Genomic DNA, 16,548 nt, shown 5'->3' on the forward strand with positions numbered 1-16,548 from the left:
ATATTCAAGTTGTGACCTTCAATAAAAAATAAAAAATATATAAAATGTCAACATTTTATATATATTCCGTCGAATTTTTATATATAGAATTTGTCTGCCGTCGCCCCTCTATATTTCCTTAACGCCCCCCAATTCTCTTTGAGCCTTCTACTGCCCCCTGAAAGCCTCCAGCGCCCACAAGGGGGCGTTATCGCCCACTTTGAGAAACGCTGATTTAGACAGATTTCCATTTTATTCAGATTCTATTTTAGTAAGATTTTAGTACATTTAAAATGTCTAATTCAATAAATAACAAAATTTTTCAATGTTTTCTGCTCTATATTGTATATGTAGTCTTATATATCTGAATTGAATAGTTTATAAAATTTCTTTGACTCCAACCTGGATTTTGAACCTGGATGATTCAAGAACAGCAAGTTTGATACCTTTATTCCCTCATCTATTTCATAATGACCCAGTGTAATGGATTTTATAAAAATTTGTACATTTTGAAGAAACAATGATACATAACAGTTGTTACATTCACATTCAGACTAATATACTATTTATTCTAATATAAAATTATAATTGTTTTTAATAATTTTAAATAATTAAAAAGTAAAATAACATTTTAAGATAATAATTTAGTTTAACTTTAATTTCCCTCACTTATAATTACTTACATCATTAAAATTTCATTAACAATAAATACAAAAATATTTTCTATATGCATATTATAATTAACATAAAAATTATTGTTCTATAATTAATGAAGGCTTAATTTTTTAAAAATTAATTATATTCATTTCTTAAAAATTAAATAATTTTATGATTTTGGAAACAGTAAATTTTTAAATTCATGCATATGATATGAAATATTAAATCTTACTCATTATCATCTTGTTTGACTTGATTCTTCAATTCAGTTTTTTCTTCAGGAGTTATCTTTTTAACAATGATCTATTTTAAAGAAGTCAATAATTGAAAACTGTTTATTTTAAACAATAATTTTATTATTATATATAAATAATTATATATTTTTGATATATCTTATTTAGAAATTCAATAAAAGTATTTTCAAAATAAATGTTTCATCTTTTCTACAAATTCAGATAATATTAACTGACATTTAAAACAAAAATTTGTACAAAAAAAGTGAAGAGCTTGAGCAGTTTAAAGAATATAGATAATTTGCAATTTTTATCTGATAAAGTAATCTATATATATATGTATACATGTGTATGTGCATGTTGGCATCTATTTTGTTTAATATTTCAGTATGGGTTAAAGATTAAGAAACAAAATTTGGCATGGTAACTTGTACTTGTATATAAGGGGCAGTGATGCTATTAAATTTTGGTGGTTAAAGGTCGAGGAGAGAAAGGGTCATGTTATTTCTTGAGTGGAGTTGGACTTAATGAAAATTTTACTTGTTATTGGCATTTAGAATATTTTAAGAATTTACCGCTACCTTCAAAATTAGAGGCTTATTCTGGTCACTTATCTTTCATCTCTTCTTTCAAGGACGAATGCCATAAAAACGAGAGACAAAATTAATCTCTCAGAGACAGCGGTGATTCTGGTCACTTTTAATGATGTCATCTTCACTGATGATGTCACAATTCTACTAGGTTGATTATAGATGTTCAGGTTATCTGCGCAGACAACACGGTATAGAATTTTAACCAATGAAATTGTAAAATTTTCAAAAATGCAGAGTACATAATTATAGATCACGTGGCAAGGAAAGCATGTGTTCAAATAAAGCACATAATTTTGATGAAGTTATGTTTTTTGTTTTATAATGTTTTTACAGATTGTAATGTCAATTTGTCTCTTAAGAAATAAAAATTTTAATAACCTAAGTTAGAAAAGTGTGCATACTTAGATATTTTTCAAAATATTACCATCTAATTTATCCTTAACTATCTAAGTAAGATTAACATCATATTCAATAGTTCAGTAATTGATGCAAGATAATTAAAAAAAAACAAAAAAAATGGAATCAGTGGTGTTTCGAGTAGGCAGTGGAAAAAATCAGAAGCATTTTCTCTCTTGAAATATTCTTTCCCAAGATAGAGAACATTCTTTAATACGATTGTACAGTGCGAGTAGCATCCAGTCGTCCTTATTGGATGTAACGAAATCAAGACGAAAGACAACTATCTGCCCATCTCTGAGAGACAAGAGAATCTTTGAGAGAAAAAGTTCTCCAGAATCATGTTTGGAGAGACGCGATGATCTCTCGAGACATAAACAAACAATTAGCCAATCAGCAATCGGCTTGTGAGAGACAAAAGACGATGGCCAGAATATGGACCTAGGTCTTTTTTCTATTTTATAATAAGTAATAATATAAAAATTATTTTTAGTGAAATCTCATAACAGATGGTGCCATACATAATTTTAACTTTGTACTACTGTATCTTAGTGTTTCTTAAACACAAATATTTTTTCAGTGAAAAAGTTATGCAACTCATTGCTGGATTTTTTAAAACTTTTACAGGAATTGCATTTTTCACTTACCACTTTGAGTTATTTTTCTAATACACCTATTTATCTCATGTCCTGGTATTGTAAACATAGCAGACAAGGAGCATTACAGGCATACTCTATTGTGAAATAAATAAAATTAATGAATGATTTTTACCATTTTTATCTATATAATAGCATAAATTTATATAGATAAATAGCATTTTTATCTATATAAATAGCATAACATGGGATGTGGAGTATAGGTGTTTTTGTTTCTGAAACTGTTTTCACATAAAATAATTGTCAGAACAGCTCATAACTTGATTAGACAGGTGTGGCAGTTTGAAATGTGAATCTAACTTAGCCACTCATTTAAAGAAACATATTATTTTGTTGTATCATATAGTATTTCCTACTAAATTTCTATTGTTTGTTATATTCCTAATAAAGGACTTGAAATATACTAGCATAAAAAGTCTTTCATCCATTGCTGATTGATGACATCAATTAACATTCTGTAATAAAAATGATGACATACTTTTGGTTGTCTTTTCAGAATGTAAAATGATTCATAATAACACTGTAATTATACTTTTCATTCTGAGATCATTAATATAACCTGATTTTGATATCCATTGTGTTTTCAATTTGACTGTCATAAGATGAAGTGGGTATGAAAAAAGGAACAAGACAATTCAACCCTGACCAAATCCAAGATTGAACATAGTTTCTCTGAGAGTGCTAGGATAGTAACTTACAATCTCAAGCTATTCAACTTTTACTTTCCCAGCTGTTATATACAGTACTTAACATGGGAAAGTATTGGAATCTTGTCAAATTTGACCCAGCAGGTTTTTTCAAATCTTGACATTTTGAAACCCTTGAACAAAAAATAAAGATGAGGAAAATTTTGTGTGTTTGTGTATATATACAACAACAATCAAACCTGAATCTTTACACCAAATAAATCTAGAAATAAAGATCAAATGGAGGTCCAGATAGCCTAACTAGTAACAAATCTGCACAATAAGTAAAAGATGCAGGTTTGAATCCTGCTCCAAGTCAATCTTTTCTTTCAAAATATTTTAAATTATTAAATTTAATTTTAAACTTAATGTAATTATTAATATTACTACAACATGGTCCTAACTGCTTACCTTTAGCCAAAATTAGTTTGGATTGATTATTAACAGTAGCTAAGTTCTAGCCCAAAATCAATCCAGAATTAATGATAAAGTTTGGGATTTGTTGCATATAGAATTAAACCTGTTTTTTAAGCTTAGCCTAACTACTACATACAGACTACTCCAACTATTATGGTATTTTCATAGGTTGTCTGGCATGTTGGTTTATGTGGGGAGACCATGAAATCAGATATTTCCATATGGTAAAAACCAACATGCCAGTTTATCCCAGGGGAATGATAGCATGTCAGTTTAAGTAAGAATATACATCCGTCTCTAGAGAGCACATTAAAAAACAAATGAGCTTTTATTCTAAAATTGTGAAACTCAGCATTATATCAAAAACTACAATTATATGTTTAATTTCTTCATTCATTTTGTCTTCTTTCTAAAATGTAAAATACTCATAGAATTCTGAAAGTGCTTTTTTTTATGTTTATTTTCTTATAATTTGATTCAAAAATGCAAAAACAAACATATTAAATTTAAGAAGCTGGCTGTAAATTATCTCATCTTACACCTATTAAAATCTGCTTTGTGTAAAATTTCAGAGGAAGGTATTATTTTTAAAGTCAGGGTAGATTGTCAGTGTAGCCCACACTTGCTGCTGCTGCTGTTAATGTCAATAAGTCATTAATTATTTTATTGTCTTATAAACAAAAACTCTTCCTGATTTTAAGTCAGTCAAATTACAATTTTATTATTATTTTATTGTACTTGGAAGAATGTTTATTTTAACATTTAATTAACTAGTTTTGTTAATCTGCTTAATTTTATTTTTTACTTGCAGTTTAACTGGCATGTCAGTAACCCTGGGATTTCCAGCATGCTGATCACCATTTATATGTGGCATGCCAGTCATTCCACGAAAATACAGTATAATTTTTATATTGTCTATTCATTTGGAAATTGGTTTTAAATAGAAAAAATAAAATATGTGAAAGAAAATACACTTATATAGAAAACTAAGTCCAAAATTATAAATTAATCAAATGATAATACCATATTCATCAAACCATAATTTGGCTAATTAAATATGTAGATATAAAGTAATTTAGAGTAAAGACATTATTGTTTAAGTACCTGCCCAGTAGTTCCAGGTTTGAGCCCTGTTCCATATTGATCTTTTCTTTAAGAATATTATAAATTAATTAATTCAATTCTAATTATTAAATTTAATACATAACAGTGATTTAATCACTTACCTTCAATCCAAATTACTATATATCTACACAAGGTATAAGTAAAACAAGTACAAAGTTGGCAGACATAAAAACAAATAAAAAATGTATTTAATTAGCCTAGTTATAACCTGATGAATCCAGCATTATCATTTATTTGATTAAGAAAATAAACTTGTCTTACTAAGAAACATTGTTATTGTTTCTTCTGTTTAAATTTTTTATTGATATTATTATTTATTAATAATCTACATTAAAGTTTATTAAATACAGTAATACTCCGAACTTACGCGATAGGTGGGACCGAGCGATAACTGCGTAAGTCGAATTCGCGTAAGTTGGGGTATAATTTCCCAATTTGTGTAAAATACAAGTCAGATGTATGTAAGCTAATAAATGTTCTCGTTAATCTTATCTCGTCTTTTGATTCGTTTACGGTTACAAGAAATTACCACATAGAGTCTTTCGAGTCTCCGTAAATATAACAAACACAGAAATAAATTGTAGCTATGTGTCGATTCCACGCGATACTATTGTTCCACGTGATTCCACGTGATTCCACTATTGTTCGACTTACATGTTCGGACGAACATGTAAGTCGAACAATAGTGTGGGTGGAGTGAGTAATCGAGAGTTGCGTGGCGCTCAAACAAAAGACGAATCGACGAGATTTGAAAATCGCGTAACTCCGGGTTCGCATAAGTCGGGATAGCGTAAGTCGAGGTATTACTGTAATCAATTAATTAACTTACTGTGTTTTCATCTTTCACAATTGCTCTTATAGATTCAAATTTTTGATTAAGTTCATTTATACAAATAAAATCTTGTATTTCTGCAAGAAAAATTTTTATTAAATTACATTTAAAATATTAAAATGGATATATATCAAAACATGTAAATCCAATTTTTATTAAAATTAATTCCTAAGATTTATTATTTCTCAAAATTTAACCTTTTCTCTTCGCTAACACTTTTCAAAATCCATTTTTGTAGTGTGTTATGAATATTAATAACTTGTGATATCTTGCTTAAAAATTGGACTACAATCGATCTGTTGTTTGTTTTTTATTACAAACATATCACTCTTTATGATCATTAAATTTAATATATACTACAAATTTTAAATAATTTTTTTTTATGTTAAATTATCAAGAAAAAACATTGTTTAAAAGAAATTTTTTAAATTTTTAAAAGAAATTAAAAATTTTTTTTTTTAAAGAAATTTTTAAAATCTGATTAATTTGTAGCATTTATAAACATAGTGGATCTGTTTTCTTTCAAACAAAAACTGCATGTCTCTAGACCATAAGATTAAAAGTTGTTATTTATGCTTTATTTTTCTAAATAACTTATGATAAATAAATTTGAAAACGATTTAATTCCATTCTTTATTACAAAATAAATTTCTATTTAATTTGAAATTTCTCTATAATCCAATTTATAAATTATTCTATTTTTTTTAAAATAAACTCATTTTACCCTGTAAACATTACAAAGGCCTCTTTTCATGCCCATCATGGTTTTGGCAGATTCACAATGGAGCAACCAGATTGTGACTTGCTTGCTCCATTGTAAATCTGATGGATCAGGAAAATGGTCTGATATATCTAGTTCAAACAAGTCATAAAAATTTCTGAGAATTTAATCCAGACTCGAACTAAGGTCCCTCAGAATGACAGGATGACTATCACAGCTGAGAAGTGATATAAAAAACTGCTGACTTATTCTAACATCAACTCCTTCATTAAAACTCAATATATAATTGAGTAGAATTAAAAACTTGAACAACAGTATTTACATTTACAAAAAAATATCATGAAGTGACAAAAAATTATCTTTGTTTTCTTATCCATCATTTCAAACTACAATGTTTTTGAAGTTTCAATGACATTTTTATGTAAATCAATATATAATAATAGTAAATCTAGTAAAATGATAAATGGTACCATAAGGCATTTCATCATCAAAATATGAATCATCAGACTACTTTTTAGATTTATAACTTATATTTAAGTATAAGTTTATATTTAAGTTCATATCAAGGTTAGAGTCCTATATGGCAGGGGTGGCCAACCTGCGGCTCGCGAGCCACATGCGGCTCTTCGAAGGATTATTTGTGGCTCTCTATAAATGTACTGTACCCGAGTTCCCTTTTCATTTTTGTGTTATTATATTTTAAAAAATTATTATCGTCCGTATGTGTTTCAAATGTCTTTTAAATTACTAACAACAAATATGAAAGACTAAGTGCAACGTTGTAACAAATTTCATTTCCATTCAAGTTAAGAATGATATGACTCATCAAAAACTGCGCGAACGAACATAAACAGTGGTGTAATCGTCCGTTATCGACCGACTCCAGACCGATTTTGAATTTGTAAACTGTCATTGCAATGAACAGTTGACATTGTGCTCTGGAGGAAACAAGTTGTATCACTCTAAATTCTAAATAAATTAATTACGTAATTTATTTAGAATTTAGCATTAAAATAGCCCGATTAATTTACGGCATTCGGTTGGTGTCTTATTATATTGGATATCGGGTTTAGAGATGTTTATTTATGTATCACTCTTGCTACAGATATATTTTGTAATTGGAATTTTTTGCATACCTTTAATTGCGGCTCGCGAAAAATTTCAATTTTGAAAAATGGCTCGGACTATCAAGGAGCTTGGCCACCCCTGCTATATGGTATATTTTTATTAATTCCAACTCTGCTTGAAATTTCTATGCATTCAAAGCTAGAACTACTAAAAATAAGTAAGACAAAACCTTTCACACTTTGATTTAGTAAATATCTCTTCAATCCGAAAAAAAACTTTCCGGTAGACTATCTCACAGCCAATTCAGGTTATAAACTCCTTTTAGGACTCTTTATAGAGTTTATAACCTTTAAGGACTCTTTAAGGAGTTTAAAACCTGAATTGGCTGTGAGATAGTCTACTGGAAAGTTTTTTTCCAGATTGAAGAGACGTTTACTAAATCAACATATAAAACAGCTAAACCATCGGAAAATTCAAAACTTTCCCACTTTGTTTCTAGCAGTTTAATCACTAAATACAAATGTTTTCGACCGTTTTGAATGGCCTTCTCCAGGTACAATAAGGTCGGTTGGATCATCAGTTAGCAGATATTCAAATGACATCCTTTACTTACTGCTTGAAATTATTTTCATATACAACTCCACAATGTTGTTTACAGCTTTGACGACCATTTTTATAACCAACTATTTATACCAAACTATTAATGAAATAGTTTACGAACTTGATATATTTTATATGATAATAAGAAGATAAAAATAGCTTATTAAATCTTAATCAAAATAATTAAGTAATGGCAATTCTATGTTTCCTAAATGATAAATTTAAGTTTTAACTTTATTTGAATTATTAAAAGATACTTTTTAATACTATGCATTTAGGCCTATAGTATAACAAACCAAAACCATATTTATCTAGCCAACTATCAATGAATTTATTATTATACAAATATATATCTAATATTCTTCTATAAGTTCAAATAAAAATCAAGATATTCATTTGTATTTATAGAAATCTACTCCATCTTTATAGAGATGGAGAGAACAGCTTCAAAAATCTTTATAGAGATGGAGAGAACAGCTTCAAAAAGTGTTTAATCCAATAATCCAAGTTTAGCTTCTTTAAATACATGCTAATGTTTAGACTCTTAATTCCATAAAATTCATGTTGAATATAATTTGACTTGGATTATATTTATATTCATTGACATAGGGATTATCCATAAATTACATAATGTTAATTTTATATTTTTGAACTATCATCCCATCCCTGTCATGCTCATAATGCTGTTGCATATATCCACTCCCAAAACTGTGCAATGTGTAACCTCAATCAACTCCTTAATTGTACTAAGGAATAATACACAGTAAAAGATACTATGACACAACTACTTTTATAAACATCCCACCCACTTATAATGAATCATAGCAATTATCTGACATGCACCTACCCTATGCATCTAGGTAAATTTTTATCTCAGTATAAAAACTTTTAAAATGGAATTAATAAAGAATTATTCATGCAAAAATAATCCCTCATCAAACCGTGAACCGGTATTAAACAAGAGTAAAATTACATGCAAACGTTTTCGGATCCCTCCCTGGGTCCTTTCTCAAGCAACTTTTCTTCTTTAAAATCCGTTAGAACAAAGACCAGTAGAATGAACTTCTTCAAAACTGCGATATTCGAAAAACTACTTCTTCCGAACCACATTTCAAAAGTCGAAATTCAAAAATCAATTTGAATCACATGCATTCCAGTATTCCGTAATGTAATGCTTGTTTTTCTTAAAAGGTTTTTATGGATTTTTACGTTAACAAAAAAATAAATAAAAATAAAAATAAAAAATAAAATAGCATATCAGCGGGTATGATGTTTTAATACCCTATTTACTATACGTATTTATTAATGTGAATCCTCTTTCTGGAGTAGGGCCTGCCATGATAGGGACAGGGTAATCTCATCCCTCGAGTTAATAGGTGCAGAAGTGTTGTAAGCTTTGCAAATTTCCATTTGTTCCAACCATTTGAGGTGGTCTGTAAACGGTGTGGTAATGAGGAGTTTGGCGTTGTCGAAGTTTGCCGAAATCTCCGGGTCTGACGCATATATGGATAACGACGTAGAACCTCTTTTGTGGAGGATGTCCTGTCGGTGTTCAGTCCATCTGACACCAATAGCACGTTTAGTAGCGCCAATGTAGACCAGTTCCCTCTCAAATCTACGGTTTGTGAGGCGTATACCCCTGGTAGCTTATACTCGTTAGGTTTTGGGGTATACGCTGTCCCCCTCATGGACCATAGATTTGAGAGCGAACCAGTCTACATTGGCGTTACTAAACGTGCTATTGGTGTCAGATGGACTGAACACCGACAGGACATCCTCCACAAAAGAGGTTCTACGTCGTTATCCATGTATGCGTCAGACCCGGAGATTTCGGCAAACTTCGACAACGCCAAACTCCTCATTACTACACCGTTTACGGACCACCTCAAGTGGTTGGAACAAATGGAAATTTGCAAAGCATACAACACTTCTGCACCTATAACTCGAGGGATGAGATTACCCTGTCCCTACTCCAGAAAGAGGATTCACATTAATAAATACGTATAGTAAATAGGGTATTAAAACATCATACCCGCTGATATGCTATTTTATTTTTTATTTTTATTTTTATTTATTTTTTTGTTAACGTAAAAATCCATAAAAACCTTTTAAGAAAAACAAGCATTACATTACGGAATACTGGAATGCATGTGATTCAAATTGATTTTTGAATTTCGACTTTTGAAATGTGGTTCGGAAGAAGTAGTTTTTCGAATATCGCAGTTTTGAAGAAGTTCATTCTACTGGTCTTCGTTCTAACGGATTTTAAAGAAGAAAAGTTGCTTGAGAAAGGACCCAGGGAGGGATCCGAAAACGTTTGCATGTAATTTTACTCTTGTTTAATACCGGTTAAAGGTTTGATGAGGGATTATTTTTGTATTTTAATCCGGTATTTGAAGATTCTTTAATTATTCATGCCTAATGTCAGTCTACTTTTTTTAACTCCTAACCTGCAGGCACTGAGAGCTTTTTCATAAACATCATGGTTCAACTAGACCAAAATGAAGGTGGTTGGGATGATGAGGAACAGTCATTCAACCACCATTAGTAGACCAACATATCTAGATCAAATCATCCATTAAAATTTTGGAAAATCTAATCTGGACTCTGGACTCAAATGTGTCCTTCAGAATAGTAGGCTGATGCCTTTTATTGCCTCAGCCATCCAACTGTTAATATTTTTTTCTTAATATATGCATTAATTACAATAACATACACATAAATTAAAAATACAGTATTTATAATGAGTTTTAAATATAAATATATAGATACCTTTATGTTTTTTTAATTCAAATTCATCACCTTCTTCAGCTGTAGTTAACCAGGAAGAGATTGATGAGCACTGATCTTGCAAAGCATCTTCATTAATATTTCTAAGGAAATAGACAGACATTAATTAGTTATATCATTTTCAAAAGTAACTTCTAACAGAGGGCTGCCAGATGTCCCTTTTTTCTAGGACTGTCCCAGTTTTTGACATTGTTTTTTCTCATCTTGAAAATTTTTATCAGGATGGCCTATTGTCCCACGTTTTTTCTGCCTGCCATCTAGCAACAGGAATGAAACTTTTCCTTATTTTCTTACTCTTAGTTGTATTGTTATGTAAATTGTACTTTCACTTTTGCTTTTATTGATAATCCTTAATAAAGTTTTCCACTGAAAGTTGTGAAAGAAGAAAAAGTTAGTGTTGTAACAAAAAGCAGTGTTATTAGTAAAGGTTGTGAATACAGAATATTCTCTACTTCAATAACAAAAGACTCAACAAAGGTGCATGTGAGTGACAAAATTAATGAGACATTGAATATTGACAAGGGGCTCAACAATCACCCATTCTAAATGTCAAATCAAAACAGTGATTGGTTGCAGCAGTCACTGACATTCAATGTTGCCTTATATCTGCTACCTGTGTGCATCCATCCTTAAAGAATTTGATCAGAGTTAAATCTTAGCAATTTTCTTGTCATTATAGGAACAGTTTTTCAAACAAAATATGTTACTTTTTCCACATTTTAAATGTATTACTGTCACTGGCAGAGTAAAAATACACATCTATTACATGTCCCAGAATATCCCTATTAGAATAAACTTTTTATCATACAGGCGTTAATTACCAATGACTGTCGTCAGACCAACAATATTCCCTATTTTCATTGAGAAATGTCCTAGTATTTTTCAGAAAGAATTCATTTTGTCCTGAATTTTATCCCCAATTACCTAGCAACTCTATTCTAATACTAACATTCATATTCACATCTGTATGTATAAAATAATCTTCATTAGAAAAAAAAATATAGATATATATACAGTGGGTGATCAGTTAATGAACAGTTCGGACTGCAAACAAATCAGACAACGAACACTTTCACGAAAGATTATGTTCAAACAATAAACACATGTTCAGATTACGAACACCTGACAGAACAAACACAAGAAGTGACACTGCGCTTAGGATTTTTAAAACTGTATTTTAATGGCATCTATAAATAGTTTATGGAACGAGACTTTCACAGTTGTATACATAACCATTTTTGCACTAGTTAATTTCTGTTTTCTGAATTTTTGTAAGTGCTTTTCTGAACTTTTTATTTAAAAAACTGATAATATTATGGGGCCTAAAAAGAGAGGAGTGTCAAGAACTGTCTTCACTACAGAAACTAAGCAAGAGATAATAGCCAAGGTAGAAAGTGGACAGATGTCTGATATTGTAGGCAGAATAACTTCAACAGATCTACAGTAGATACAATCTTAGCTAAGAAAGATATAATCAAAAAAGACTCAAGCAGATAAAGGAGTAACAAAAAATCGCATCTGAGAAACAAAGATGTGCCATCCTTGAAAAATGGAGAGATTGCTTTTAGTTTGTTATTACATGTAAATAAACATACTAAGAAAGTATACATGTCCCCTCTTTGTCATCATGTTGCCCTTTTCTTAATCTCCAAAAGAGCTCTAAGGTTCCATTTTATTTTTAAATTAGTTACTCATTTTTATCACTTTTTTCTGATGACAAAATTAAAATAAAAACATTTATTATTAACTGAAAATTTGTTCTAGCGAGTTGTGATTGTTCGGTTGAGTGCCAAGGTTCCACTGTACCATATTTATCCTTCTGCTTCTATTTGATTATCACTGTATTTGATTAATGCATTTTTAATATAAGTGGTGGCATTGAGGAATTAATTAACTGTATTAATACAAGGATACCTGTATATATATCTATATACACTACTGGCAATTAAAATTGCTGCACGTAACAAACACAAAATTTGTATAAAAGATACATGCTGAGTGCTCTGTACCTTAAGATTACCTACCAATTTGATCCTTTCATTATACTGTATGTGTAAAATAAATGATTCTGTTCTTTGCTTTCCTTCATGGTATAGCAATTTTAATGGCCAGCAATGTATATAAATGAGGATGTTTGTTTGCTATACACTTGTTGCGGTCACGATCTACTTCTTGTTAAGCCGTAACAGTTGCGAGCTATTCCATGTATATATATTAGTCACGGACCACTTTTACTGCTTTACAGAAAGGGCCGGAGCAGTAGCATAGGAACATCTGAGAACCTAACTCACTTCTGGACTAGCTGCCTTAGCACCTGGCTGCATGTAGCTACGCTCCACGTTTCGTACGACTGCTTATACCCCAAGTAAAATTAAAATTGGAGTTAATCCTCTATTATCTCTGAATAAATGTTTTGTTTTTTTTAATATTGATGCATCGTGTCAATCAATTAATTATTATACTGGCCAGTTGGGAACAACCCAACACACTCCTAGGCTATTTGATCAACTGCTACAAAACTCAGCAGTTACAGTCACATACTTCTAACTTAGATCATGTCATACATCTCACCTCAAAATATCAAACTAATTTCTATCTATATAAGATTTGCAGTCTTTAAGTGTAGCACCATCTACTTGCAAAAAAATTTGAGATAATAATAAACTAAATATAATTCTTAAAATGGATATAATTTTAAAAAATATATATTAAATTCACTTAATTACTGCGACAATGATATAGCACAAAATAGACAAGTTATATCATTACTGCAACAGGTAGCATATAGCACTTGCCTGTGTGGAATTGAAAGTGTTACCCTGTGAAAGTCTATAAGTATTTAATTTTCCACATCTAACAACTCAAATTTTATCATTTATAAATGGTACCTCCTTAATTCTAGTAAATGTCCTCTAGTAGCAGAGCGGATAAACCACTGAACAGTGGTAGTTACTTAGTTTTGGGTTTGAGCATAGACAATGAGTTGGTAACATGGAATTTTCTGGGTTTTCTTCATGTTAGTAACACCTAAATAGGGTTTCCAGCTTCCCATAAAAGTCTTCCTGGGATATATCCCTCTCAGCAGATCGCTCGTGTCATGTTGCTGTAATGAAATAAACCAAACTAAGTCTAACAAGCGATTATTTATTGTGACATGTCACAATTTCAAGCTACAATTTTTGGTCACAATGTTCTCAATTTTTTTAGTGGCAATTTTGCCCCTGTACATTGCACTTTTCCTGTTAGCAATAGAGTTGTGCCAATTATCTATCTAACTCTTTCAGGAGAAAATTTCAAATTGAAGTAACGTGACTTCCAGTTCAAACTGAAGTTCATATATAACAGTGGCATGCTGTCCACAAAAGCTCTGGAAGCACCACTTCCATTTTCTAAAATATAAATACATATTGCACGATTAGTTTCATATTTTAATTTTAATTGATTCAAATTTAATTGTTAATATTTTATTATAACCACATTATGTATCTTATTACAAATTTCTATACTACATGTAAAAAACTGATAAGATTGCAATTGTATATTCGAATGTATATGCATATTCCCAATGGAAGCACCATATTGTCAAATACAGGACAGCTTCCACGGCCAAAATATGTAACTTGTGTAAAACAGCCAGATTATATGCATTCACACACGTGCTTTAAAGAGCACCAACCTCATGCGGTTTAGCTCATGGATGCTACACTCCAAAATATCGTATAATGCTTCCAATGATTCTATCCAAGGCCAGCACAACTTCTTTATCATAAAATGTCACAGCATACACTGGTATATAGTTAATATGGACTTCCTGCTCCTAAGCTTTCCATATCTTGTTCTATATAATTCCTTTCATGAGATTAAGGAAGATCAGACAGACAGATGACAGTGGGAATTTACAAGTCTACAATTTTTTTCAAATTGCAGCCCAATAATTTTTCTATAAATATGATATTTACGAGAACATACTTCCCATGCAGTTTATACAATCTGTTTCAAAAATATAACACTATTATCACGTAAAAGCAATTATTGTTGCATTTTTACAAGATTTTTTTTATTTAAACAAGTCATATGAAGTCTTTTGGATGCTAAGGTTAGCAAATTCAATCACATGCAGAGCCATCACAACCTAGCTAACACAAATCACTTTTCAAATATTATCAATAATAGTAGACCAGTATTAATTCATAGTCACTGACCATTCTCTCTTCTGGGAGGTCAATGACTACTTTTGGTTGAATTACTTCAACCTCCTTCCACAACAGTTCCTTCTTTCTATCAGACCAGTGGTATGGTGGCATTCAAATAGGAAAATTACATAATAATCAGGACGGTGGAGTCGGAATTGTGGAGTTTTGGTATTTTAGCCGGAGTCAGAGTCGTCAAAAAATTCACCGACTTCGACTCCCTTTTACTTACCAACTTGTTATGTATATGAAACAGAGTCGGAGTCGGATGGTAAGGAATAGTCGGAGTCGGAATCAGTAGATTTTTACGCGACTCCACAGCCCTGCCTGATAATAATACAAGGTTACTAGCCTGCATAAAATATGTCTTAAAGTGGTTTTTGAGGGTGGTGAGTTTAAATATTTGGTTCATTTTTTGTGAAATTTGATTCATTGGAAGATTATCATTTGATATTTGGTTGTAAATTGTACAGTTTCTTAGAATTAACATTAGGAAAAAATATGATTAAAAACTTTAAGATATATTTTCAATTGGTGTCTACTTGACCAATGAAATTGTATCATCTGAGCATTGTGATAAACATCACACTGATAGGCTAAAATAATCAAACTCTTTATGTGGTTTTTGGTTTAATGTTTGTTATATTATAGTATTTGATTTATATAACTACATAGGTTATCTTACATAAAGGTTTATCACACTGAATGACAATTTAACACATTTTTAAAATTCTAAGTTCCTCTACTGCACACAATTTAAAGAATTTTTAAAATGTGTTACATTGCTCACTTGGTATGACAAATCCTTACATAAGATAACCTTTGTAGTTACATAAATCATATACTATAATCATCAATTCAATATATATTATAAAAGTAAGTGCACAATGTGCATGCCGCTAAAACTCAAAAGAGTCCCAGTACAATCAAGGGAGTTATATGGTGTGGTAACCCTCTATCCCCCATCCATGAAAAAGGTTCCTGTTTTTACCTGAAGGGCGTGCTATTGAAGATATAAGGGCTGGAAGTTTCGCCCTCTAGAAATTTCTAGAACAGTCCAGAACATTCGAGAATATTCAAGACCATTCCACAACATTCCAGAATGTTCCGGGATGTTGAGGAATGTTCTGGAGCATTGTGGACCATTCAAAGCCTTTTTTTGTATGGGTGGGCCTAACCATTGGTGGGGTTATATAAAGCAAGATATGTCATGGGTTCAAACGTCAGTTTCTTATCAGTGACAAAGGGAAGAACCAAAAAAGAAGTGAAAATTCCAAAGTAGTGCAGTGAGTGAATAAAAACAAACAGTGAAGTCTGAGTAGTCAAAGTGATAGAGTGACTGAATATAAATCAAAAATAAAGTGTGAAACTGTGTAAAGTGTACTTAGTGTATTTGTTACTAAAAAGTTGATTTGATTTATATTTTATACAATGCCCAAACTTAAAAGAGGAGGAGCTCTTGCCAGTTCTGAAGCAAAACAGCAAAAACAAAAAGAACCCAAACAGTTTAGAAATTACAAAAGTTGCTTCTAGCCCTTGATATAATAATATCAATTAAATTAAATTATCCACAACCATGAGGCAGATAATAGTGAGGGCTTATCA

At 30.8% G+C, this 16,548-nt stretch overlaps 1 protein-coding gene across 1 annotated transcript in view; it reads right to left on the bottom strand.

Annotated features, from left to right (window-relative positions):
• The window catches only part of LOC111629868 (poly(A)-specific ribonuclease PNLDC1-like), a 66,946-nt gene that overhangs the window by 3,458 nt on the left and 46,940 nt on the right, over positions 1–16,548 (bottom strand). The window contains exons 9-11 of the mRNA XM_023373782.1: positions 10,736–10,836; positions 5,572–5,651; positions 869–939 (exon numbers count right to left, since the gene is read on the bottom strand). Coding sequence (XP_023229550.1) covers positions 869–939; positions 5,572–5,651; positions 10,736–10,836 — 252 coding nt within the window. The remainder of the gene's footprint in view (positions 1–868; positions 940–5,571; positions 5,652–10,735; positions 10,837–16,548) is intronic.

The sequence above is a fragment of the Centruroides sculpturatus genome, unplaced genomic scaffold, assembly GCF_000671375.1.
Source record: "Centruroides sculpturatus isolate CEXI.00-Female unplaced genomic scaffold, Cexi_2.0 scaffold68, whole genome shotgun sequence".
Classification (NCBI taxonomy): domain Eukaryota; kingdom Metazoa; phylum Arthropoda; class Arachnida; order Scorpiones; family Buthidae; genus Centruroides; species Centruroides sculpturatus.